This window comes from Gymnodraco acuticeps, unplaced genomic scaffold, assembly GCF_902827175.1.
Source record: "Gymnodraco acuticeps unplaced genomic scaffold, fGymAcu1.1, whole genome shotgun sequence".
NCBI lineage: Eukaryota > Metazoa > Chordata > Actinopteri > Perciformes > Bathydraconidae > Gymnodraco > Gymnodraco acuticeps.
In genome coordinates, this window is record NW_022990214.1 from 936,353 (window position 1) to 964,177 (window position 27,825).

Here is a 27,825-nt window from a genome sequence, read left to right on the forward strand (position 1 = left end):
CTGCAACAAACGACTAATTTGATAATCGAGTAATGAAACGATTAATCGACTATTACGCCTTGCACAATTTCTCAAACGCTCTTATTTATCATCTTTTAGATTTAGCTTGAGGTTGTTCTAGGCATGTGGAAACTAACAATGAAGACAATAAAGATGAATACTTGATTCAAAAATACATATATTATTAAATTAACTAAACACATTTTGAACAAAACTAACATTGCTTTTTATTTAAATTAAATAAATAATATTTCACATCAAAAGAAACAACAGTGTTTTAACAAATCGTATTAAATAATCTGATGACAGAACTGTAAACAGAATAGCTGAACATTTAACAAACTAAATAACTCAGTTTCCTCTAATCATTAACCCATGTTTGTATCATTGAGTTAACTCTGTGTGTTGCTGCTAGCATACGTAACACCTGACGTGGAAACGTTACTCGTGGATGGGGGGCACAGGGCTACTAGAAAGACAGTCGAACCCGGTGCATTCCTCCGTCTGGATGTGGAGCACTTTTGCTAAATGTTTAGACAAATTGCTCGTGTTACCGCCCTTACATGCTAAACTCTTATTGCACTTTTGGTAACGAGTATTCTCCACATCGAGACGGGTAAAGTTTAACCACCTTGGAGCGCGTTCTCTCCGCCATCTTCTCCGTGTGTGTGTGTTTCTGCATGTAGCAGCTGCGTGTGTGTAAACTGCCCCGCCCCCTCGCACAGACGGGGGAGAGAAAGATCGAAAATACATCATAGACGCATTTGTTTGTCTTTATGCATATTAGAAACGAGTTGGCGACACTAAGACTGCGATATAATGTTTTTGTAGCAATAATACATGACATATTTTAAATGTCTCCAGTACCGATAAAAAGACCAATAACGTTGGAGCTTAACGGCGCGTAAAACACATGTGATGACGTCACCAACGAATCGACGACTGAATTAGTTGGCAACTAATTTAGTAATCGATTAAGTCGATTAGTTGTTGCACCCCTATTAAAGAGTGACGCAGAATGAAGTGTTGAACAGTGTCGTGTAAAGTAAAAATGCTCCGTCAACTACATAAAAGTAAGAACACCTGGCGTCGGTGAAACGCCCCTCCTTACTGCAGAATGTCTCTCATTATGTTATAAGTAGGGATGCTCCGATCGATCGGTCACCGATCGAGATCGGCCGATACTCACTCTCTACCGATCGATCGGTGCTCTCTAAACATGCCGATCGCGAGAGCCGATCGCATGACGTAAAATACATGACACCTTTCTCTGTGTGCGGCAAAACATGCTCGCCAAAATGGCTTCACAGGTCTGGCAGTATTTCAAGGTGTCCGAAAAAGACAGTAAAATAGCGGAATGCAACGTGTGTGAAGCAGAAATCCTGCAGCTCCACCCGCTGAGACGGACCGCTGAGACGGACCGCTGAGCGGAGCGAAACACACAAGAGTTAGACCTACTTAGCTATTTGATCTACCTCTGGAACAAGCTAAAGTTATTATAAATATATTTATTCTTCATTGTCGGGTCACTCATTACTGGATCAGTGAGCTGCATGAGATACTGACAGGCTGTCAGGAGAGGGAGAGAGGGAGAGAGAAAAAGAGAGCGCTTCCGCTAATTTCTCTGGTGTTATTATCCAAAGTCAATGTAAACTTGAATAATGTACATCATTTGAATGTAATGATTAAGTTGATTGTTTGTGGAAGCTCCAGTGAATGAGCTTTAATTGAGTTTTAAACATTACTTTAAATGGAAGATTTAAAGTGATGTTTAAATCTTCCATTTAGGCCCCGCCCACTTGATCGGATCGGCGATCGGTATCGGCCGATACTGATTCCGGCCCCGAAATTGGCGATCGGAGCATCCCTAGTCATCATGTTTTTTAACGGACGTTGTCTGATTATATAACCATATGCGCAGGCCGCTAGTGTCTGTTGATCTCCAGATTAACAGCAGCATGAGAATAACCTGCCGAAAGTGCCGATGCTCCATGGCGGAGGCTCCGCTAGAAATTGCCGGGATTTGCGTTTTTACCCCCTTAATGTCTGACCAATGGTTGAACAGCATTTCCGTGCACATGACTTGTGTTTAAAGTTTATAGTCCGTTTGAGTTTTGCCCGTGTGAACGCAAACCGAACCTTCTGAAAAATGAAAAAATGTAACAAACTGTGGTCTGGTGCACCAGAGAAGCGGACTATTAGGTGTGATTGCACCCTAAGATCCCTTTGTAAACAGTGAGAACATTAGAACCAGGATTACATGATGAAGATTTAGAACTACATATTTAAAGGCAGTCTCACAACAGACGGATGCTCTCATAGCGCCGACTTGTTTCTGAGCCATGGTGGAGGTGTCTGTGTTTACCTGCCCTCCACAGTGCTGTCCTCTGCTCGTTGTTGGAGTTGAAGTCCTTGGCGAAGGTGTGCGACTCCAGCAGACAGTCGAGCAGCTTGAAGAGGTGAGCGGAGGTCATGTGACGGTACATGCCCTGCTCTGAGCCCGCCTCCCCCCCCCTCAGCCTCAGACTCCTCCAGAGCATCACGCTAACGGGAGGACAGTTTGAGACAACTTGAACTACTGATATGACATTTCATGCTGTACAATGTAACTCATTCTTCAAATAGAAATAAAACAAATGTGATAAATAAATAGGGGTTTTATCTTACCTGTGCAGCAGCCATGTTCTCTGCGTCCTCCTTTTTGCTGGTTGCCGGAAAAAATACGATATTGTCTATGGTCTGGATGAGTTCAAGCTGCACCACGCATTTAATGAGCAGCCCTGCAAACAGCTTCTGGTCCGAAACTCCTGCAGAATAAAGAAAAACAAGTGGTGTGAAGATTGACGTTTTTAAGGGTAAAAGTGACATTGAAGAGGGACGAAACGCAACAATGGTGGTCAGATTTTACACTGGCAGAATGCAATTCCATTCGAATTTTAAATAAATAAGATTATTAAAAAAAAGAAAACATTTATTATGCAAATACACATTTATTTGAGGTATTTTTGTTTGAGTAAATTCACATTTACTACCTTTTTTTTTATTTCAGGGTGTATTTAATAGTCAGTTATTCATTTCAAAGGCAAATGTATATATATATTCATTTAACATTTATTGAAATGGCACTCCAAAGCAACAAATGATATACATTTTAGATATATATTTTTTTGTTTATCTCCATTTTTTGCAAATATAGATTCAGGTGGAGGTTGAGTGTGTTGTGTGTATGAGTGTGTGTGTACTCACTAGCACTGGACTTGCCCTTCCAGGTGTCGTCGCTGGACATCTGGCTGTGTCCCCTCTCAGACAGAGCTCTGTCGTAGCTGCTCTGGGACACGCTGTCAAAATCAGCGTCCTGGAGACAAATACAAATGATCCATATTCACAGGTTAGGGTCATACTTCTGACTCACTGCGGAATATAATAATAACCAAGTATGAAGCATCTGCTGAGCTGCTGTAGAACATCCTGTATTTATTGTTAAGACATAAGTATTTGTTTATTTCCTTACTAAATGCTTGCCATCTGCAGTTTCCTCATCCTGCCCAGCCGGTCGCCATGTCAACAAACTGGAAGCAAACAGAATGACAGATCAAGAATCAGGTGATAACATCCCGTCACAGAGGCACACTAACCTTCAATTACTTTAATGAACTAGTTACATTGAGTAATATCTAATTATTTGTTTGTAATGAAATTGGCTGGAAGAAAAGTGACTGAGGACTCACGCATGTGGGCTGGTGTTCTGGAAGATCTCCAGCATACAGACGCATGTGATCTGCCACACCTCGGGGCTGAACTTCTCCCCGTTCAGAATCACCAGGTTCTCCAGACAGTTGGTCCCCGACCGGGCCAGCTGCTCGTTGTCTGCAGAGGAAGGAGAGGAGGAGCTTAAAGCCCCACTCACACAAACACTGGGAACTTCACTGAGTATTTTCCCCACAAAATATATAGATAGTGTTTTACTTTTGGTGAAACAAATTGTAGTAAAACATATTTTCAGACCCTCAGAAACTAGCCGTTTTGTTTCAAAATGTGCTCAAAGGCTGATACCTCTATTCATGTTAAGAGAAATAGTTACAATATATATTAGGTAAAACACTTTTTTAAAATAAATTAATAATAATAATAATAAATTGAATAAAAAAGAGGAAATATTAAAAGAATAATTGAATAAAAATAAAAATAGCATTGGTAATACAAATTTAAGTAATAAAAAGCTAAAAGAATATTAGATCAAAACAAAAATATATATTTTTTTTTAAATTGTATACACACAAAAAAAGTAAATGGATAAAATGGAAGTTTAACAACATAACATTTCTACAGCCATAGTTTGTCAAATCTGGCAAAGCATAGTAGGTGTTATCTCTGTCCTATGAGCAGTTTTCGCTCTTTGTGTGGACAGGTGAGTGTTCTGTGCTTAACTTAGTACTTTTTTTTAACAGATGTAACATTAAGCTGTCTGTGGCTCTTTCCTGCTGTAACGATGCAAATGTCCCCTCTGTGGGACTAATAAAGGTATTCTGATTCTGTGGACATGTTTTGAACACCCACCTTGCCTGACACACCACTGCAGCTGTGTGAAAATGTCAGCCAGCAGGATTTCACTGAGAGGCTCATAAAACTGGGTGAACACGTCACAGATGGCATACAGAGCGTGGTTACAGGTCGTCGTCATCCACTCGGTTTTCTGCAGACAAACAGGAGACAAAGAAAAGCAGATCTTTAAAAAAAAAAAATGCCTTCTTTAACATTGTCTTTTGCCTTGTAAAACCACAGAGGATATCCTAAGTAGATTGTCAAAACACAAACAACCATGGGACTTGCTGCGAGTGACCTCTGACCTCTGTCTGCTGCTCAGGGAGCTTCATGTTGTCAAAGATGCGGAAGACGATTCTGAAGAGGTCGTGCCACCAGTGCTTCTCGAAGGTGAGGCCGTAGCTCTTCATGATCTCGAACATGACCGTGAGACCTCTGTCAGAGACAAAGACAAACGGCTCACTCATCAGTCAAGCTGCTTCACAGACTCAGGACATCCTGGATCAATCAATATTTAATCAATGCTGCTCACCCATACTTAAACACTTTACAAACTGTATAGCACTTTAAAACTACCACTCGTTTGATCTTATAAGTGCAAAAAAAGCTGAATAATTGTCAATAAACCTGATCATATTCAAACAACCAAGCCTTTATTTGATTTTTTTATCCTATGGCCTAAGAATGCTATCATTCTATAAATATCACCTATAAACTCTACAATGGATGTTTGTAGCAATAAAATAACACTTGACTGAATCCAAGGGTTGTAATATGTTTGAAAAGGAAGGTTGAGGAGGAAAAGAGTTGTGTAACAGTTCAGGGACTTTGGATAGGTTAATGCCTTATGTTACATAGGTAAGCTCAGGCTTCAGAATACACCTTTTTCCCCCAGGCAGAGGATTTTCCATTTGTTTTTGCTTTATTTTATCTTCAATGATTTAGAATTATTAAACCACTTTCAATGCTTTTTGGTCAAATTGCTGTATTGGATAGAATAAGTATTAGTATAGTAAGATAAAGTCCTAGGGATTAGAGGGGGAGAACATTTGGAGGACAAATCCCTGTAAACCAGTCCCCACGTTGAAATGAATGAGCCGTTTTTATTGACCTGGTCCGGACATCCAGCTGGCAGCGGTTGATGATACAGGAGAGCTCAAACAGGATGGGGAACCAGCCACGCACCCACACCCGATCGCCGGGGGCAACATTCATGTCGTCGCTGGTGTATTCCCTCAGCGCCTGCAGGGACACATCAGGTGGAATGTTACATCAAAACTGTTTGAGAAATCACAGTGCTATTCACTAATGAATTAGGTGCCGTTATCTTGTCACACAATGGGTGTTATTAATCTCATTGTTCCCACCTGCGGCCTTTCTGAGACGTATTTGGCGCAGTGTCGGATGAGTCTGATAGCCTCCATGCTGGTGTCAGGGAACGCTGCGTTACACACAAACTCTGACAGGCACTTCACTGCATCCTGGAACGAATCAATAGCTGCTGCAAAGTGCTGCTGGAAGGTGTTCACTGAGGCAGGAGAGGAAGAGAAGAAGACAAGAATTAGTCGGTTGGTTAAGGAGATCTTTGCGGAAGCAAGGCAAGTGAGAAAAAACATTCTGGTGATCTAAATAGGTTTTCTCTTTTATGTTTATCATTTAAGTTAAATAACAGGAGAAAGAAAGTTATTTAACGTTCAGCAGGGAATGTGGTTGTTTTTTGGCAAGATATGTTTGTTATTATATGTATATGGCCACATAACTAAAGGCTGAAGTGCACCACTACATTAAGTGTGATTTTTTCCACAGGTTAGTCTTATTTTAATGTACTTCAAAAGATCTAAAGCAAAACCTTTTATCAACCTGTTTCTTAAGTCGTAAACACATAAGAGAAAACTGTTTCTATCAGACTAAGAAATTGGACCAGAAAAAAAATCACTTTCGTACATTAAAGGTAGGGTAGGTAAGAATGGAGAAACCAGCTCGAGTGCGCTAGAATTTGAAAGTACACAACCCTACCTTCACACACGAACGCGCACATGACCAATGAGGGCACGAGATAAGTTTGTGCACAGATGGAAGGCTGACAGGCAGGTAGGCCGTCCAGTTACTTTAGCCGGGCCGGCTCAGATGATTGGTCGTGCTTTTTACAGTACCACGGCTTCCACAGATGACATTTCTTTATGTATTTATTGTCAAAGCATTTAATGTATTCATTGCTATCGGGATGTTAAGAGCATTCCATGGAATATAACAAAAAGTGTTTGAGGTGAATTACCCACTCCACCTTTAAATACTTCCTGTCATTAATTGTATTATATGTTTTTAAAGCTTCAGCAGTACACAATCTGTCTCATCTGTAGGGATGGGTATCATTAAGGTTTTAACGGTACTACTACTTTTATCGATACCGCTTATCGATCCGGTCCTTTAACGGTTCTCTTATCGGATCTTTTGAGAAAGAAAAAAAAGGTAAATTAACTAAACAAATTGTGAATAATGTGAACTTACAGAACTGTAAAAAACTAATAAAAAACAAGTATTTACTGCAAAAATACAGTGGTACAGAGCAACACAGGTGGGGCATACAGGTATGCTGCAAAAGGCCTAACGGTTCTTCTGGAGGAAGATTGAGGTTGTGGTGGAACATTACGGGACAATGTGTTGTTTAGACAAATTGCTCGTGTTACCGCCCTTACATGCTAAACTCTTATTGCACTTTTGGCAACGAGCATTATCCACATCGAGACGGGTAAAGTTTAACCACACCGAGGAGCGCTTAGTTCTCTCCGCCATCCCCGCCGTGTGTGTGTGTGTTGAATGCATGCATGTAGCAGCCGTGTGTGTTGAATGCATGCATGTAGCAGCTGTGTGTGTTGAATGCATGTAGTAGCCGTGTGTGTGTGTGTGTGTGTGTGTGTGTGTGTGTGTGATGCATGTAGCAGCCGCGTGTGTGTGTGTAAACTGTCCCGCCCCCTCGCACACAGACGGGAGAGAGAGAGAGAGATCTCTCGTTTGGATTGGAAAGATCGAAAATACATCACAGACGCATTTTGTAGTCTTGTTGCATATTAGAAACGGAGTTGGCGAAACTAAAACTGCAATATAATGTTTATGTATCAATAATACATATGACATATTTTTTAAATGTCTCCATTACCGATAAAAAGAGCGATAACGTCGGAGCTTAACGGTACCAGTGTCTTTAATAATTCCGCCCCCAGGGCTCGGTACCCATCCCTACTCATCTGAGCACTGTGACGGTACACATGTTTCGTCACTGGTTCCTTCATATCCCCTGAGCCAAAATGGCTGCCCTGAGGAGAGAGCTGCAGTTGTACTCACTGACGATGTGCCCAGTGGTCTGGAAGGCCAGCTCTACGATGGTCTCATCGTGGTCGGAGGCTGCCTGGTGGAACACCGAGAAGATGTTCTTCCATCCCGAACGGATGTTAGCCGCCTGCGAGTTGACCATCTGAGCCACACACCTAATCACCATGTCTCTGATGGTGGGGGACCTGAGGCGAGGGGAGGGGCTTAATATAGAGCAATACTGTGTTTTCTCTGAGAACATCAAACCAACACTCCACTATAATTATAAAGAATCCATTCCACTTTCAAATGTAATTGAAGAGAATAAATTGAGAGGATGTACATTTGTGTTCTCTAGTAAACAATTGTATTATAAACAGACTTAGTAGAATGATCATAAGCAGCATAAAGCACGATCAATGTGCAGACGCTGTGTTTTAAGATTAGAACTATGCCAAAGTGACTTTTGCACACAGAAATGTCAGTCTCTCAGGATCCCATCCCACCATACTACAGTTTGTTACCTGTTCTTCTTCATGATGTGCTCAAAAGGCCGGAGGAAGTCCTTCTGGAAGCGGAAGTTGGCCAGCTCTCCTTTCTCCAAGAACTTCATGGAGAGCTGCCTCAGGGAGTCCACAGCAAAGATGGCTACATCCTCGTTGGGGTTACAGCCCACCTGGAGGACACAGCAGTCAGGAGGGGAGCTCAGAGATCAGTCAATAAACACTAATTAACAACAATCATGATTCAATGTTTCTTCACAAGACAATTTGGTCATTTGGTGTACTGTATAATCTCAATTAAAAGGACGGCTCAGCCCAAAGTTGAAATTGTCAATTTACAAACAGTTTGACTCTTCCAGCAGAAATAGAACAACATCAGCTTCCATTCTATTTAGAGTTGTATTTCTGGCCATTTGGAGAACGGAAGTCTAACATTCACGCTGAGTGTATGAAATAATGATATAGTGGAGGATCTACATTTCCTTTAATGAAACGGATATGTTTGGACCTTTGTACCCTACCGAATTAATAGATTAAATTATGTAAATAACAAGCTCAGTAAAGGAACACTTCAGTGCAATCATATTCTTAGGGGTGACTTGTGCGTACAAACTTAGGACAAAAGTGTCCCATCTAAGTACATCAAAATAAATGACAATATCCTTAAACTACACAACCTGTAGTAGTAAGAAGTCCTCAAGGGGGCAATACAGGACAAAGGTCTTCCTCCTGCTGCTGCCTGGCACCCCCCCTCACTAACACACTGTAGCACATACTTTTGTAAATCCTCTAGCACACTGACCTTGTTGAAGTGGTCTCCTATGACCTGCCAGATTCGGGACCACTGCAGCCTGATGCGGTTCATGTTGTAGTACGAGATCTCCACGATCTTCTGCAAGCTGAACATCCTGGGCTGGTGTGCTGAGGCCAGCTCGTCCATGGACACGGCACACAGCCAGCGCACAAAGTCCACTGGAAACATTCAAAACAGCAACGCACAATGAAGAACTGCTCCTTCTTTGGAACATACACAGACAGAGATACTGTGCGCCACACTCACCGATTGCATTTCCATCTAGTCTGGTGGATCCAGTGAAGATCCTGCAAAGATAGAAGAAGCGTTAGTATTTGTACAGAACAGAACCCTTCATTCATCATCAAAAACATATATTGATCATACATTAATGATGTTATTCATGTCTATTTTGTCTTACCTGTCCACAGCTACCACCACACTCTGAGAACTGGTCTCTCCCACTGACTCCTGGATGTGAGCCATCTGTCTCTTGTCCTGACTGCCGACCAGGTTACCTGCAACACCAAAAGCATTTAACAAAAGATAATGCATACAGGTATTAATGCAGAGTGTGTGCTGTTGTATCTAATTCAAACCCTATGTAGGTGTGATCCTGTAGAAAGAGACATATTAAGCAGGTGATTCTAAGAGACATAAGAGTGTGTCTCACCCAGGCCCAGGGGCATGAACTCCTCTGTGCCGGAGGGTAGACCCTTGATGCCGGCCTCTTTGTCCCGCACCACCCCTGAGATGTAGCGCGTCTTCACCCCGGTGCCGATCAACTGGGCGAGCTCCAGCTGACTGATGCACCTCAAGATCTACAACACACAGAACACACATTAGTTCTAGTGGATTTTTCATCCATTTTATTAGAGCTAAAAATGATTCTGATTCAGTTTATATGAAAAATATCTTAAACAGTGCTCCTAAATGAGCTCTTTTATTATATTAAGCTCTAAAGGTTGAGGCATGTCCTTTGAGGGATGAGAATAGAATTCAACAGGGCCACTAATTATCAAACATCTAAGAATCTGCCATAGCGCTTTGAGCACCTGTAAATGCGCTCTAATAAAAAATGTAATGCATTATTATTATTATTATTATAAGAAATTGGCATTTATATATCTCCTATCATAACACAGCAAGTATTGAATGAATAAAGCCCACCAGGTAAGGCTTATTTATAGCAGTGAAGATGGCAGGAAATGGCTTTTTGCTAATGAAGCGGTTGTTGATCCCCTACACCTATCGGCTAGTTGTGAGGAGTGAGTAATTGCAAAAAGGTCGTTTTTCAAAATCATGCAGCCCTATCTAAGCAAATGGAATACACTGGCAAGTGTGTGTGCAAATGATATAACTCTTTACACAAGATATTTCTTAGATTTTAGAATACGTTTCTCTTGGACACTAAAGTGGAGGCTCACCTCGTGCCAGGAGTTGCCCAGGTAGTTCCCGTCGGTGTGGGCCACAGTGATCAGGGTCTTGATGGTGTCGATGTTCTTCTGCTTCATCTCTGTGATGCTGGAGCTGGCTGTCAGCAGGGTGAATCTGGCCAGAGCCTGGACATACGCATCCCGCTCCAGCTGCACACAGGATCATGTGAGAGGTTAAAATAAACTCAGAGTAATGCTTATTGTATTCCCTGAAACACCTTGGAAACACATTTTTAGTACAGTTAAAAAAGGAAATGGATTCCTGCTCCAGATACTCTACGATATGAATACTTTGCAAGTTTAACATTGAACAATCATGTCCCTATGCACGATGATGGACCACTATTCACAATTGGTTGGGCCACTCAACATTTATTATACATTTTCGCAGTTTTGTTTGGGGTTCCAGATGAATATTGTCCTCAGATAAATAAATAATTATGTTGGCTAAAATGATTTGTATTTACAGCTGAATCAAAAACAAATCTTAATCATAAAAGAAAATTCCTCCTAACCATCACAAAGGAACGCGACATGAAATGGAAAAAATGGGCTCTAGTTGAGAGAGGGACCTTAAAAACAAGAAATATGCTCTTCACTTTTCACTTTCTGTATTCAATTGGTACTGTGAACCATTTTGTTTTTCATTTACTAAAGAGATCCTATTCATTTGGTCTTTTTGAAACCAATCGGTGTGTTTGTGAGGCTATATTCTTATTTCGTTCATATTTGTTAGGCATATTATGTTGAAACATTTAGGTGAAACATTTGAAAATACATAGTAATAACGTAGGGCTTGATGCGTTTTCAGATGTCAGACCTGCATGCTGAAGATGCAGGCGATCCTGATGGCACAGCGGATTCCCTCCAGGCACAGAGAGGCCACCTCGGGGTCGTCACAGTCCTGCAGCCCCACGCTGAACGCCGCCAGCAGGGGGGTCCACGCCAGCTGCAACACACACTCAGTATCAGCAGGGGCTTCACAACACTTCCCCTCTGTGGTTACTATCTGCACGGCTCTGTCCAAACATGTGGTTTACTAAAGTCAGGAGTGTACAGTGAAGTAGGGCTGCTTGCAATACTTATTGAACATGGTCACTTATTGACTTTGGAAGCATCATGCATTTGTTTAACAAGTCTTTTTTACAGTGGGTTTTTTCTTGAACTTTAAATACAAATGTACTGAATTTTTTTTGGTAAATACAAAAAATTATTCGATCAAAATAAATATAATGGATTAAGTTGTAATGTTAGTGTTATTTCAAAACGTATTTATCCAATACATAAAAAAGAATATACAAAAATAAATTAGATTTAATATCTTGGAGAGCTCTGCCACCTCCCAATCAAATATTGAACATTAACTAAACTATATTCCACATATTCTTAACAATAACTCGCAAAAGTGGACGAAAGTGCCCGGCTGTAACGTTATAAAAAAGGCTTTGGATTTACAACACAAGACGGAATGAAAGCACAATTTCACACAAAAGCTGCTTTATCTCGATCTTCTTGTTTTCATATCCGTTTGAAGCCAATATCATCCTTTGAAATACATTTCCATGAATCACCCAGCTAAAGTAAATAAGTTCAAAAGAGTAAGTACCTTGAACATGGGCCTGACGTGCTCCAGGTGTGTGGCGCTGAAGAAGGGCGCCTGAGCGTGGCTCACAGCCTCCATCAGAGCTTTGGCCGTCTTCGCCATCTGCTCCATCTCCACGTTGTACAGCAGACGCCGCTGCTTCTCACTGGCTACACCTGGAGGGAGGAGGAGGAGGAGGAGGAGGAGGAGGAAGAGGAGGAGGAGGAGGAGGAGGAGGAGGAGGAGGAGGAGGAGGAGGAGGAGGAGGAGGAGGAGGAGGAGGAGGAGGAGGAAGAGGAGGAGGAGGAGGAGGAGGAGGAGGAGGAGGAGGAGGAGGAGGAGGAGGAGGAGGACAGAGATGTCAAACATTTCAGATCCTGAGCCCATGAGAGTGTATTCTTGGAAGTAGTCCTGACAGAATGAAAGGAGATGCTCACTCTGCTTGGTGGACTTTGGGGTGATGGAGAACTCTTTGCTCTCCTTCATGGCGATCTTCTTGCCTGCGATCTCGTCGTATATGGAAGATAGATACTCCTCAGGCAGGTCCTTACTGTCGTTGATGCCACGATTCATCTTAATGTACTGCTCCTTTGTCATCTTGTTCTTCACCTACATAAGTGAAGAAGATGGAGGAGGGCAGTGATTCATTCAAAACACAGGAAATGGGGATTGTTGCATTGAGACTCTTACTGGCCATCTATTCAACCACCAATTAACAAACATTGATGAGCTGCTTAATGTTTTGCATTCATCAGGTGTAAGCTTCCATCATAGTTTGGTCTCTTTACGCTGGACCTTTTTATCGAGTCTGAGCATGTATTTACTGAACTCCATGAACAAAGCCAGCTAAAGTTCATTTGATGTGATCTGCATGCAAATGTGTAGATTATTTGTTTTTTGGTAGTTTGGCAAACTCTTATAATGTGATTGCAAATCTTCACAGTCGAAAGCACTTTTACAAAACAATAAAATAACTTGGAATGATCTTAAGCCAACTTAAGAGTATTTCTCTTAACAGCAAAAAGGTAGCAGGCAATCTTATTAAGTAGTACAAGCTGTCACACAGTATCACACTGGTGAGATGCATGAGGTACACAGCATCTTTTAATATACTGAAATAGATTTTCACTGACCGCCCCATCTATGAGGTGTGTGTCACAGTGAGCCATATTTTACACCTGCTTTTCCCAGACCTGATATTTCAGAAGCAATTTCCTCTGACTCGGTGGTCTGTCAGCAGAGATACATCAGGGGCAGCAGCTATTTATAGAAGGGTGCTTAGAGACAGAGGCCAGCATAGAGGACTCCGGTGAAGAAACAGTCACCCAGAAAAACCACATGCTGGTAGATCACTTTTTACAGTTTACAAATGGAGTGCCAAAATATATAACAACTGTCACTGCGGTTGGGTTCGTGAGTTGAAAAACCCTGTTTGAGAGTGTTATAAACTACTGTGCTGTGTTTTAGCATTCAAGCTCATTGATGTGTGCTCAAACTGGACTTCCTGTCACACTTCATCTTTTTGAAGGCATTTTGCTAGCGTCTCACCTGAGGGCTGTGCAGGTCGGTGGTGAGCATGATGATGGAGTATGCCAGCACATAGGCAGTGTCTGCACTGGCAAACAGAATCTGTCTGCAAAACAGAATACACATGAGAGCATTTTTAATTAAACATTAAGTCTTAAAGGAGTGGAATACGTTTTTTAATCTTCTGTAAAAGTACTAATACTACATTGTAAAAAATACTCCTCTACAGTAACTTACAATGCAAGTATCATCAGATAAATGTATTGCATTTGTATATGTGATTTCATTTGGTGAATGCATGTTGTATCTTAGTGCTGCAGATGTTAATGGTTTTGCTCATTTTAACGTATTTAATGTTGGGTAGTTTAATCTACAGCAATGCATCATATTCTATAAGATAATTATTATAAAATACATTTGTAGCTTTGTTGTTGTCCTGTTGTTAAATAATCATGATAGCGTTGTTTTCAGCTTTGTGTCTACACGTGATTTTCTCAACTTCAGTTGATCACATACATTTAAAATAGTTAAGTGTAAATACAAATCTGGAGATACATGTTTTACTGAACAGAAAGGGTTTGTTTGATCTGAAAAGTAACTAAAGCTGTCAGACAAATGTAGTGCAGTAAAATATTCATATTAGATGGAATGGAATTACTCGGGTACTTTGAACTTGCACTTAAGTACAGTACTTAAGATAATGTACTTAAGTACATCCCGGGCATTCTTGTGAATGGACTGAAAAATACATCTTTCTCAATTTGATAAAGAAATCTAAGGTGGGCCTTACCCCTGGTTGCACTCCAGGTATCGAGCAGCGAACTTCTCCATCAGCCTGTCGATCTTCTGAGCCTCCCCCGGCAGCCTGAAGCCTTCCAGGAATGCTCTGAGCGCTGAGACAAAGTCCCGCCCACAGAAGTCCAGCTGGTCCACGTAGCAGTACATCACCTCTATGTTGAACTTGATGTTCTCGCCCAGGTACTCTCCCACCTGGGTCTGTGGACGCACAAGTAGAGGGGTTGGATTAACTGTTTTGTTTCTTGAGAACACAGCGCTGTACAATTTAAATCTGTGTAATTCCTCACAGTGTCCAGTCTCTCCTCCTGGTGCAGGAACTGGGCGATGTCCTCGGCTGTGGAGCCCAGCATGCCCTGGTCCTGCAGGTACTGGATACCTCGCTTGGGCTTTTTGTTGAAACTGGGAAGAGAACGGAAGAAAACAGGATAAGAAAACATTCCACGTGTTGTACATTATTTTGACATTCCTCTGGGGGTCATTTGGGGTTGGGTAGCCCATCTTTCCCTACATCCACATGTTGACTGCAGGGGCTGAGGATCAAACCACTGAACCTCTGCTTAGTAGACGCCTATTAAAGCAGCCCCTAAAGACCCACCAATAAAAGGCTGATCCTCAGTGATGCTAAGAGAAGAGACAAAGGGCTCACAGTTCGATGCCATGCTCGATGATGTCCTTCTGCTGTTTGATGACCTCGTACTGCTCGGGGTGGTCGGCCTGGGACAGGGCCACGCTGGAGGACACGGTGGAGTCCAACGAGCTGATGCTGTCTCGACGTCCAGCCAGCGGCTCTGGGAGCTTCAGCTCTCCACCGTCACTTTCTGAGGGATGCTCCTGGCCTGCAAGTAAATCACACACTCTTTAATTAAATGCTGATCTTCCTCCCTCTGCACTGTGTACATATTTCAATGACAATTCTCACTTACCGAGGTTAGCCTGAAGGTTCGGGTTGACATACATGTCTTTGCTCCACTCCACCATACATTTTAGGATGGATACCAGACACTCCAAACCCTTTTTACGTAGGCTCAGCTCCTGTGGATATTAAAGACAGCATAAGTTCATTTACACAATCACTTTTTCCAAATCCAAAAGTCAAAATGTGTTGAATAAATGTACTTGTAGTTTTTGCCAAAAATCACAACATGCTTTTTCTTGCAAAATATTGTATTTGAATCCATATCTGTTGGAGATCAGATTTTCAAGAACAACATTTTCTCTACAATCAACAAACAGTTTGCCCTTTTGATTTCTATTATAAAGTACTAGAAGCAGCTAAAAAAATAAATCACATTTTAGTAAATGACTTAAGTCTTAAGTAAAAAAGAAAGAAGATCTGTCTTCAATCAAGGCAGTGGGTGACCTTAGCCCGGTGGTTATCCACAATGAACCCATAACTCAGGTCAGCTCCTATAAGTACCTTGGTGTCCATCTAGATAATACACTCAGCTGGAAGGCGCATGTTCAAGGTCTGTGCTCTAGACTTCAACAGCGATTGTACTTTCTGCGTCGACTCCGGGCTTTCGGAGTCGACCAGAAGTTCATGTTACTGTTCTATCATGCAGTGTTGAAGAGCATCATTAGGTATGGTATCACTGCCTGGTACGGTAACTTGACAGTGCAGTCAAAGTCACAGATCGCTCGCCTGGTACAGACGGCTATGAAAATTATGGGGGTTAAAAAACACCCATCTCTCCAAAACATATATGAGCAGTCCATTATCAGACAGGCAAACAAAATAGTGTCTGATCCCACCCACATACTCCACCCAGAATTCCAGCTCCTACCTTCTGGTAGAAGATTCAGGGTTCCCAAGAGCAGGCTGAACCGCTATAAGCACTCATTCCTACCAATGTCCGTTAAACTTCTTAACATTGACAGGAAATGAAATGTAGTCGAAGTCAAATGTAATGAAATGTACTTTTTTTTAAATGTTGGCCATGAGGGTTGTGCAATAGGTCGCCATTGTCAGTATGTGCGTCTGTGTGTATTGTGTTTGTTCAAACAGTGTATGATTGATGATATGTGTATGTCTCTTAAATGTCCACTATGTTTGTATATTATATACATGTATGCGGAACTGCTGGACGGAGCCCAGAACGAATTTCCTTACGGGGACAATAAAGTATATCGTATCGTATCGTATCGTAATCGCTTGGCGCTTCATCAATACAATATTTAATACAACTATTTCTTTAACTAAATAATTCAATCTTATGAACCCCTTAATTCATATTGATGATTTTGTGAAGAATTACAAAATGTTTTAAGGGTGACGATGTCCTAAAATATGACGGCAGACATTTGAAGCTTGGTTTAATACCCAGTCATGTTACCCTCAGAACCTGACTGAAGGAGCTGTGACCAGAAGGTTCCTGCAGCAGAGGGTCAGTACCTGCAGAGGAGTCATCCCCAGCTCCTGCCCGCTGCGGCCCTGAGCGATCTTCGACAGGTCGCTCACCAGCCGCTCAAAGATGTTGGATGCATTCAAGTCACAGTCATAGTTCACGTAGATGTCAACCACGCACTGGGCATCTGGTGAGAGGTTGGACAAGTTAAACATGCATAACTTGTTCTTACTTGAATACAATTCTCCAAAAAATCATATCCCTTGCCCATAGAAAAGAAATAACCTAATTAATTAATTATTCCCTGCAAGATCAGTGTATACAATTTAAAAGCATATCCCCTGTACAACCACAGTAACCAGCAGACCAGATGTCTCCCTCTTCATATTTACAACTGTGCAAATAAGGGTCCCAAAGTCTTGGGATTCTATGATTGTTTGGACTTCATAAAACAGGGAGCAGGACTCTCAATGCAATATATGTTACTAAATTGAGTGGACAACTTTTATATTTGCATGAAGAGAAGAGGTGATTGTTATGCAATCAGAAAAAGAGATCCATCCAGCGATGCAGCCTCTTCTTCAGTCACATCATTAAACGTCAGCTCAACGCCAGGTGCCTAATAGCTCTTTTCATAAATGTCCTGTTATGTCTAAATAAAGCTTTAAGTAATGATATTGATTAAGATATTGGGATACCCATGTCTTAAGGGTTTTAGTTTGACCGGGTGTGTTTTATTTGGTCATTTCTGACAGTGGATTCGTACCTGCACAGATGCGTGTTAGTGTCTGGATAACCATCCACTTGTGCTCAAAGGAGCTGGTCGATGTCTCTAGGATGGTCAGAAAAATCTCCCGAAAAAACACCTGAGGGAAGATGGACGAGAGATAGAAGTAGGGAGATGAAATGTCAGCATGACTTTATGATCAAACTGGCTTTAACAGGTACTCCGTCAGGTTCAAACTATCTGAGCCCAGAGGAGAGTGATTCAGTTCCTCTGCGTCTGTACCTCAATCTGCATCTTCAGGTGGACCTTGAAGTGTGAGAGCAGGGTGAGGAAGATGGCCAACGAGAGCTCAAAGACCTCAGGCACGGAGGAGACGCCATTTTTGGACAGGGCCACGCACAGATACTGTTTGATGGCGTTGACGAACATCTCGTGGGTGCGGAACACGGGGCCGGCGCCCTGCAGCACGGAGAGCAGCAGCTGCAGGGAGACGATCTTAGAGCGCAGCTCATGGGACCTGGAGGAAAGGGAATGTATGATAACATTACAGGGAATAGACACTGGAAATGGATATTGCTCAGTAGGCATAGATGTGCCCTAATAAACAGAAAGGAAACACAAGATACTGGGGTATAAGAGTGTTTCGTCATGGTATTTATTAAATGTAGGTCAGACTTCTTTGTGAGCTTCTTCCAGGCTCGGTTTACTCTGGCCTATTCTCTGCCTGGCTCAGGGTCTTATGTTACAGTAACTAGAGAGGACAGGGCCACAGTCCAATGGAAAAGGGCAAGTTAACCAGCGGAGACTCAGAAGAAGCGCCGTGAGGAAGCTGGAGGCATCGATATTCATTTTGGCAAACTGTAAAGGTTGCCGCATAAAAAGAGTGGAAAGGAACTTCCAGAGCACAAATGTTGGTGATTTCAGACAAATGTTCCCCGTTCCCATCATCATTTCAAATGATTCTAGGACAAGATCCCAGGGGCAGTGCATGTGATCTACACATACATATGTAATATTAGACATATACAAATGTGGTTCATTGTTTTAACACATATATGAAGACATTCATCGTCAGTCCAAAATATGGTTCTTGAAAAATGCACTCACTTTGGATCCGGGGGTCCTTCAGCCAGAGGCTTCATGGAGAGTTTGCAGAGAGAGCGGAACACCAGGAAGGCGTCTTTCTGCAGGATGTGGGAGAACCGGGCGGCACCGTGGGGTCCTTGCAGAGCGTCAGCATCCTGAAAAGATAGGGGGCGTCAGTGGTACTCTTTTGAAAAACAACATGTCTACAGAAAACAAGAAAGAAAAGCAGCTCTGAGTACTCTAGCCTAAACAGTTGGTTTGTTGGGACACTTCCATATTGATTGAGGTTTGTGGGAGAGCTCCGGATGATTCCAGAGGTCTTGAGGTGGAGTCAGGAATGTTATCAACAGGGCAAACGTGCTCCCTGACATTTTTGTTATCCGACTCCTCACATTCTGGTGGCAGCGCTACACATTTCTACTTTCAAACTTCACATAATATTCACTGAACTCTTCAACTTGCATGCCTGGTTAGTGTGTGACTGGTGTCAGGAACTAGACCGTGTGGATGCTCACTTCAAAATGAAAGAAGTAGAATTGTTCTACTCAAAGGAGGGAAGCTTTCAGCTAATGTCAGGCCATAGTTGGCACTGCAGAGTGACAGATGCATGAATATGCAGGAAACACTTACAAACTTGAATTCATTTAACTCTACTAAAAATGTCTGACCACCACATTTCTGATTTATTTGTGATGGACCTTCTTGCCGTAAATAACCAACACAACACGGTGCAAAATTGATGCAAAACAACCGATTAAGAGTAAATGGCATAAATAGTTATTTCCACTTTGCTTCCCAATTGACTTATAATAACTAAAACTACTACGGTCTCTCACCAGCATATCTGTGGAGGAAACAGAAGAGCGGTCCTCAATGACGCCGTTCATCTGCTGACCCTCTGTTCTGACTCTGGGGGGAGTCACCTCTGTCTGCTCTTCCACAGGGGGGGCTGGGTGCTCACCTTCTGGAGGGAGGGAAAGAATGAGAGTTCCAGGTCATGCCAATCAAATCAAAACACTGTCTCAGAATAGTGCATAGACATTTATCAGAGTAGAACAGACAGATGTTCTAAACAACATGATAACTCAGAGAAAGTGATTTCTGACCTGTTCCACTGTGTGTCTGCGCCGGGGTCTGCTCCCCCTCCTCTGCTTCAGCCACCGCTGACTCAGCTGGATTTACATCGCTCTGCGGTTTGTCTCCTTCCTCAGCTGGCTCTGCTGCTGGAGGAGGCGTCTCTGCACCCCCATCTTCAAAAACCGAATCTGTTGTAAACAAATAACAGATGAAGGTTAAATAATGTATGAACGGAAAGCTTTACAATCTCCAATTATCATTTTTTCTTTGCATTAGAACCTTCAATTTAACCTGAAATCTGGGGACGTAAATTGACCCTACCTGTTGATGGTGTGATCTGTTCTTCTCCTCCATTCATTGGGGTGTTGCCGCTCTCAGGTTCTCCATTCGTTGACGGAGCTTCTGAAGCTTGCTCCTGGTCCTGGTCCTGGTCCTGGTCCTGGTCCTGGTCCTGGTCCTGGTCCTGGTCAGAGGCTGGGGGTGGGGGCGTGGAGCTGGTGGTGTTGGTGGCAGTGAGGTCTGGAGAACTGGCTGCCGGGGAGGGGGAGCTCTGGGGCTCTGGAGTGGGTGTGCGGTCCGAGCGGGGGGAGCTGGACCGCAGATTACCCGGGACCGGGGAGGGGTTCTGGGGGGGCAGGCGGAGCCGGTCCTTCTCCTGCTCCTGAGCCTCCAGAGCCTGCAGGACAAGAGGAATTGTTCAATACAAGGGGTTTCGGAAGTTCAAGAGACATTTCATGACAAAACATTTGTATTTATTATTATACAAATGACTCCTGATTGGCTGACTCACAACACGGACCTCTGGAAGCCTATTTCAGCTAATACAATGTGTTGTAAAGGGGTTTCTCAAAATAAGAGTATCTTGAATTCATTTCAAAAAACTACAACTAAATAATTCCCTTAATGGAAATACTCAAAAAGGGTACGTTTCAGGTGTTATCTCTTGATTTTTGTATCCTATTCAACTGTAGTTTTAAATGTTTTATTAATATTTTATTACTAAAAGCTGAATTTTGTTAATGCTCAATTGACAATATTTTCAAATGTATGAATTATAGAAAAGAGAGACCAGAAATCGCTCTGTAAAAATCTTTACCTCTAATTGCCTACTAAATAAAACATGAATGTTGGGGCTGGCTTTTATCCAATGTTCAGATTTCTGTTCTAAAAATGTATACCCAGCTCTTTTTTTTAGCTCTTTTTACAAATGTACTAAAGTCCCTTTTTGCCTTTCAACTTGACTTTAAAAAGAAGGTGCCATGGAGAAAGCAATAGTTTGTATGGAAGGAGTAACAAAGTAAGAGCACTAACGGCCTGGTTCTCCATGCGTATGAAGATCACATTGAGCATCTGTGTGAGCGTGGCCTTGGCCGTGGTCTGGTTGATGAGGTTGCGGCTGGCCAGGTAGATGTTGTAGCAGGTTCTGACGGTGAGCAGCACGGTGCCCTCGTGGATCTCTATGTGGGGGGAGGTCACCGCCGTCAGCAGCGCCTGGACGGAGAGAGGAGGAAGTGGACAGTTATCAGACGGGTGTCATGTTAACGCTGCTGCGCCTGCTGAGTCACCGCTCTACTTCCCTACCTTAAGCCACAAGAGTGTAGTTTCTTAATCTTCTTCTTCCTCTGCTGCTGCAGAATACAACTTCCATTTTCAATGTTACAGGTAAGGTTCTATAAGTCAGGCTAAATAAACTGCACTGGAATTAAGGTCTCGTTTAGTAGTGAAGGTAAGACAAATATATGCTGATAATAGGCTATAAATCTGTTGTCAACAGCGATTAAACGACATGCTTATTACAGCAAGAGAGACTTTGCCCTTTCCCTACAAGCAGGATATGTATTTGATTAACTAAGAGGAGACCCGGGCAGTACTGGATCATACCTGCTGAGCAAACACAAGGAATGTTATCAACCCCAAGAGGTGACCAGGAAGGACAAATGCATGTGGTGGGAGTCTGAGAAAGAAGTTTCAAATGTGCACTATTCAGGATGTATTATATGGCTGCATCATATACCAGGGCTTCTCAAACTCCGGACCGATCCCTGTGTCCCATTATAACAAATTACAATTATACAAAATAAAGGGGGACCTTACTGGCATTGATCCGGACCAGTGACCTTGTATAAAATTCACAAGTGGACCTTTAATAAAAAAGTTTGAGTACCCCTGTCATATACTATTAAATAACTTTTTTACGAATCCAAAAATTTAAATAGTGAATATTTCAACCTTTTTTCTGCTAGAGTGAAACTTGTTCAACCTGTTCAGGAAGGATAATGACTCATCTGTAATGACTCTGCTGCTTTTATGCTGTTAACATTATCTTAGGGGCAAAGAATGAAGGACGTCAAAAATCCATTTTAAGAAAACGAAATATTCATTGGCCTTAATTAAAAGAATTGAATTAAGGATTACGTGGCTGATATTGTGACACACAAAAAGCATGATTAGTATGTATTATATTTAAATACTCATAACCAACCCCAACTCCTCCCATATAACATGCAGAAACATAAGGCGCATTCACACTGCGGTACTTTTCCCACAAAGGTTCATGTGAACTTAGTTCATGTGAACTCTTTTATCGCGTTCACACCAAAAAGAGCCGGTACTAAAATTAGTTCATGAGAACCTTTTTACCCCCACGAAAGTCCCTGCTAGAGAGCAGAGAGCTGCTAGAGAGCAGGGACTTTCGAGCGGCTCTCTTGTAAGAAAAGAGCTATATTTCTGATTGGCTGGGCGGATTGCAAACCACGCCCTGTAAAACTCCCAAAAAGTTTTGTGAACCCGCCATTTTATTATCCTCGCATTAGCATTATTAGCATTAGCATTGGCCCAGCGCAGAAACGCAGAGAGACTAACTTATGGCAACATAAAATAAAACATGGGAGCGGTGGAGATGAGGAGGTGTCGGCGTTCTGGCGATTTACTCGGAAGGCTTCAGTAGAAGCTGCTGGGACTCCTAGCAGCTTCTACTGAAGCCAGTCCCCAACTCCGGGGACTTCCGGCCGGGGACTTTGGGCGGCAGTATACGCCGTGAAGTGGTTTGCGGCCTGCCAGTAAACCCAAAGCAGAAGAAGAACAAGTGACGTCAGCGGCTTCATTTGCCTAATCCTCCCCCACGGACTTTTTCCAGTGTGAATGCGATCTGTATTTAGTTCATGCGAACTAAAGAGTTCACATGAACCTTTGTGGGAAAAGTACCGCAGTGTGAATGCGCCTATATGTTCTCAGTTACAGTAAATAGTGACAGAATTGATGAGAAAAGTGTGTCTGTCCTGCCTGTTTGGCCCTCCTGGCTCTCAGATCAACAGCAGCAGTGACAGCTGGAGGACCTGAAGGCAACCAGATGTGGAGGGGCTCTTGGTTTACCTTGATGATCTGCAGCTGGACTCCCTCGTCGGTCTGCGGGCCCTGGAAGCAGTTACAGACGGTTTCCATCAGCCGGTCGATCAGCCTCTTGCCCGGGGTCCGGCTGTCCGGAGCGTTGCCTGTGATGTGGCCGTACGCTATCAGCTTCTGAAGCGGGGAGAAACACAGCACAGGTTAGGGCAGCAGAGGCAGGGTGTGTGTGGAAGTCTATTATTATCAGTACTATTATTATATCTTTATTGAAGAAGGACTGGCATATAAACACATTACCCCAGATACTATCCCAGATTAAGGTGACACATGACAATCAAAAAACATTGAAACATTTCCTGGTGCCCATCACATTAACAACTAAAATAGATCATATACAAATGTATACTAAATAAATACACACACATTTATCAATACAACTTTAAGGTTACAATTAGATTAAACTTACATATCAAATAACAGTCAAATTAATGTTGGCAAGACTGGTTGCTCAATATCCATTTTTTTGCAGAATGGGGAAAAGGGTAAAAAGTCTAAGCAGGTTAAAGAAAGAGTTATTAAATACATTTTCTTGGATGTGATTCCGCATTTGTGTTTAGGTGTATGTGTGGGTTTAGAGTTCATTGCACTGTGTGTTTGGTTCGCTCACTTTTAGAACATTTTGTAACTTCTGTGTGTGTGTGTCTACATGGTAATTAGGAGTTCATTTCATTCAAAAGGTGAGCATGTTTTGAAAAAAGGGCCATATGGGCCTTACTACTTCACTTCTATACAGTTGGGCCAAAAAAGGAGAATGTATTCAAATAATATGTGTCAAACATCAAAGGTGCAGAGTCTTGGAGATGTAGACTTTTAATGTCAAGTTTAGAGTAAAAGTCCCAAAATACTAGGGTCTTCATTCACACAAGGCAGCTCTAGTACTATAACAATAAACTGCATTTATACAGCCCCTTTCTTTATCAATGCTGCCTTCCATCGGTTAGTCCGGATTAAAACATTACTCATTGTAACAATACGAAATGAAATAGACAAAACACAAAAGAGGTACCTAATGCAACAAAATTAATAGTTTATGAATCTGAGTTTGTGTATGTATGCTCCTCAATGCCCACATAATGTACTTGATGGATTATAAACAATGTGACCACACAAGTGTAGTAATGACAGAGAGATCCTAGGAGATGAAAGGATGGAGTGTGTGTGTGTGTGTGTGTGTATGTGTATGTGTGTGTGTGTGTGTGTGTGTGTGTGTGTATGTGTGTGTGTGTGTGTGCGTGTGTGTGTCCTAGCATTACTATATTTGTGGGGACCTAAATCTGTTTACACAGTCACGTGTGGGGACTCGCCTCCCTTATGGGGACAAAATGGAGGTCCCCATGAGTAAGGGTTAGGTTAAGGGTTAGGCATGTGTTGGTTATGGTTAGGATAAGTCTCCAGGAAATGCATGTAAGTCAGGGTTAGGTTGAGCCATTGGTGAACCGCAGAATTGTGAAACAGGTGAAACAAGCTTTCACCCCCTAAAGCAGGGGTGGGGAACCTTTTTCCTCTCAAGGGCCATTTCAACTTTTACAATATCCTCAGAGGGCCGTACAAATTATTGACCTCTGCTTAAAAAAACTAAAATCACAGCCCATTCATTTCATGCTGTGCAAAGAAAAAGCAACCTCTTAATCCAGATATCTCACCATGACTCGTGCATGCATGCACGTGCACGGTGTGGCGTGACCACCAAAACAGAAAGATATGGACACAAGATGTTTTTAAATGTTGAAGTTAAAAGCATCAATCTGGTGCACTTTGAGAGCAACATTAGGAGATCTATGGATACATCTCTCAACACCCATATGAAACAGAACTGTAAACAGATTTACTTTTTCTTTATGAATATTTGACAAATCACTCCTCTTTCAAACTCTATTCTTCTTTATTAATAACAACTTTGTTTGACTGTCATATAGTATTTTATACCTGTTTACTTTATTCTCTTGTTTTTTTAGAACTATAATGATCATATAAAGATGTGCCTTTACCTCACTGGTTGTAGAAAAAGCTTCTTATATTCGTTAGCATAGCTAGCTAACCAGATGCTAATAACAACAAAGTTATTGACTGTCTGATCAGTATGTCAGATGAACAGATCGCCCCTGGGCTTTCAACTAAAGACACAGCCACGCAGAAACTGCGTCATGTGTACGGCTCCTTATGGGTACTGCAATATCTGAAGTGCTGGAGTGGCGTTCTGGTGCTCTCCGTCAGAACTGCACCCCTGTCAGTCGAGACATAATCGTGATGACACGTTAGGCTCGTGTTGTCTAGATTTCTTACATTTTTTTCTTTTTTGCGTGTGTTTATAAATTACCTCGAGGGCCGTACCACATTGTCTCGCGGGCCGTATACGGCCCGGAGGTCGGAGGTTCCCCACCCCTGCCCTAAAGCCACCACAAAACGGTTAATCTAATCTATAATTATATGCTGAGAGAAAGTCAAGGTCTGTGTGTGAGTGTGCGTGTGTGTGATTGAATATTAACCTGCAGACAGTCCAGGGAAGTGCTCACTATCCGGGGGGACTTTGACTGACAGGCCAACTCAAAGGGCAGCACATATTTGTCCGCCTCGATGTAGTTGGCTCTGGGTGGGACCACGGTGCCATCCCTGCAGGAAGGAGGACAGAAAACAGACCATTGTAATACAACTGCAGTTGATCATGTGAAGAGATATGGAGAGGTGCAGGAATGAGTCCTCAAACACAGAAATGAGTTAGCATTTCTGTGTTTGAGGCTATGTTTCTCAAAGATGTTTGCTTAGATGCCTGAAATAGGGTCTGTGGTTAACATAAGCTGAAGAGATGTTCATGTTTTGTTCTACAACATAAAACATGTCAGTAAATAACCCAGTGGTAAATGACTGAAGCTTCTATGTTAAAACAGCGATTGCTAACAAGTGACTACGAGACATTTCATCACGCTGAACATTAGCAGCCTTTAGCTTAGCAATGATGACGTGCAGTCCTTTGACCATTATGTAGTTCCTTTATCGCCTGAAGTGACCTTTTTGCTTGCATAACACTGCAAAAATGATAAAAGTGGTATTAATATCTTGAGATTATCCTGCTGTACAGAATTAGTTAAATTCCTAAACGTGTGTTTGCAACAGATTTTATTTTCTGCAATATTCTGAAATACAATGATCCCATTGCTTTATGTCAAGAGAGCCCTTGCAGTGCTAACTTCTGGTACAGCATATACATCATCACTGCTCCACACAAAAAGAAGGTACTTTACACATATTTTCGTATTGTAGAATTTCACAGAGCCTTTGAGCTTAACTTTGAAACCTCCAAAGTCAGCAGGTTTCAGCTCAAGGCTTTTTGAAGTCCTGCTGAATAACTGGTTTTACTGCAGACTGCTTCAGGGCCAACCTTAACTCCACTATTTGCCTCAAGTCATAATAAAAAAAACAAAGAGAAGAACAAACTACACTCAACTGCATGCATACATTCAGTCAGTCAGAGAAAAAGGTATGTAGGTGACAATACTTACTTTTGCTTTTCAAGCTCCGCCTTGATTTCATCTATGGAGGGAGGGAGATTAAACGTTAGTGAAGCCTGAACTTTGACCCTTTCAGCTCCTGTCAGTGTGAAATGATTTGATTCCAACCTCACATGTTTATATAAATAATACTGTTGTATATTGTCTACCCCTATGTGGTATTGCAGATCTCATTCCTTAACAAAAATGGCCGTTTCACTCTCTGAATCCATTTCTTCATACTTTGTATCCATCACTTATCCGTCCAAAGCCACAAACGCAGCGTGCATTCAGCCAGATGTGACCAACCAAGTGGTAGGGCTGCTCAATTAATCATATTTTAATCGCAATTACTATTTTGGCTTGCAACGATTATGAAAACAACATAATCGAAATAAAACGATTATTTTTATTTATTGGTTTTTCAGTTGAATTATACTTAAAGTTCAGGGTAATCAACTGTTAAAAACATACTGTTCACATTTTTGTTTTCAATAAATGGATGTTTTCAAAGTAAATGGATAATCGTTTTTAATAATCGTGATATCAATTATTGACCCAAATAATCGAGATTATGATTTTTGCCATAATCGAGCAGCCCTACCAAGTGGATACAGTCCCCAAACGATGTGGTGGCGAGTACCACAACAGTCACACTCACAAAGAGGAAATGAGGTTGAGTAATATTCACAAACGCTGTTATAGTGATGCTATATTTTCAGTAACTACCACAAAATGTATGGCGTGTCATTTCAGGGAGAACAAAAGTGAACTTGGTTGCTTTTTTTCATGGTTTGAGCTAAGGCTGCATATACATATTATTTGTATTACGGATCAATCTGCAGATCATTTCTCAAATAATAATTTGGTTATGAAATGTCAGAAAATATTGGGAGAAAAAACCTTTCTAGTCCAGGGGGTGTCTTAAAATGTCTACTTGTTTCACAGTTCAGACTCCTGAATGCATTCCTGTTATGTTTAAGTTAGGGCTGTCAATTTAACGCGTTAATAACGCAAAAAAAAAATTAACGCCACTAATTATTTTAACGCGATTAACGCATGTGTATTTGTTGTCCTCGGCCGCCCCGTAGTTTCAGAGCGCATCGAGTTTAAAATACCATCTACAAGCTGATGCTGACAGCCCCGCTCCTGCCGCCCGCTTGTGGCAGACCACACTTCCACGCTCACCGGCAGGCACCGACTGGCTATT

The 27,825-nt window shown here is 42.0% G+C and overlaps 1 protein-coding gene across 1 annotated transcript in view; it reads right to left on the minus strand.

Moving 5' to 3' along the window:
- Window positions 1-27,825, minus strand: part of LOC117547693 (brefeldin A-inhibited guanine nucleotide-exchange protein 2-like) — a 36,911-nt gene that overhangs the window by 5,583 nt on the left and 3,503 nt on the right. The window contains 36 exon segments of the mRNA XM_034218469.1: window positions 2,366-2,510; window positions 2,512-2,544; window positions 2,668-2,807; window positions 3,247-3,355; window positions 3,512-3,569; window positions 3,729-3,867; window positions 4,558-4,693; window positions 4,848-4,977; window positions 5,654-5,784; window positions 5,910-6,070; window positions 7,885-8,057; window positions 8,376-8,527; window positions 9,157-9,326; window positions 9,415-9,455; window positions 9,569-9,665; window positions 9,821-9,968; window positions 10,575-10,733; window positions 11,404-11,532; window positions 12,190-12,341; window positions 12,603-12,774; window positions 13,714-13,798; window positions 14,483-14,688; window positions 14,778-14,889; window positions 15,137-15,326; window positions 15,414-15,522; window positions 16,883-17,022; window positions 17,602-17,701; window positions 17,845-18,079; window positions 18,670-18,803; window positions 19,485-19,612; window positions 19,755-19,913; window positions 20,047-20,401; window positions 21,037-21,216; window positions 23,098-23,244; window positions 25,617-25,740; window positions 26,628-26,658. Of these exon segments, the coding sequence (XP_034074360.1) occupies window positions 2,366-2,510; window positions 2,512-2,544; window positions 2,668-2,807; window positions 3,247-3,355; window positions 3,512-3,569; window positions 3,729-3,867; window positions 4,558-4,693; window positions 4,848-4,977; window positions 5,654-5,784; window positions 5,910-6,070; window positions 7,885-8,057; window positions 8,376-8,527; window positions 9,157-9,326; window positions 9,415-9,455; window positions 9,569-9,665; window positions 9,821-9,968; window positions 10,575-10,733; window positions 11,404-11,532; window positions 12,190-12,341; window positions 12,603-12,774; window positions 13,714-13,798; window positions 14,483-14,688; window positions 14,778-14,889; window positions 15,137-15,326; window positions 15,414-15,522; window positions 16,883-17,022; window positions 17,602-17,701; window positions 17,845-18,079; window positions 18,670-18,803; window positions 19,485-19,612; window positions 19,755-19,913; window positions 20,047-20,401; window positions 21,037-21,216; window positions 23,098-23,244; window positions 25,617-25,740; window positions 26,628-26,658 (5,010 nt within the window).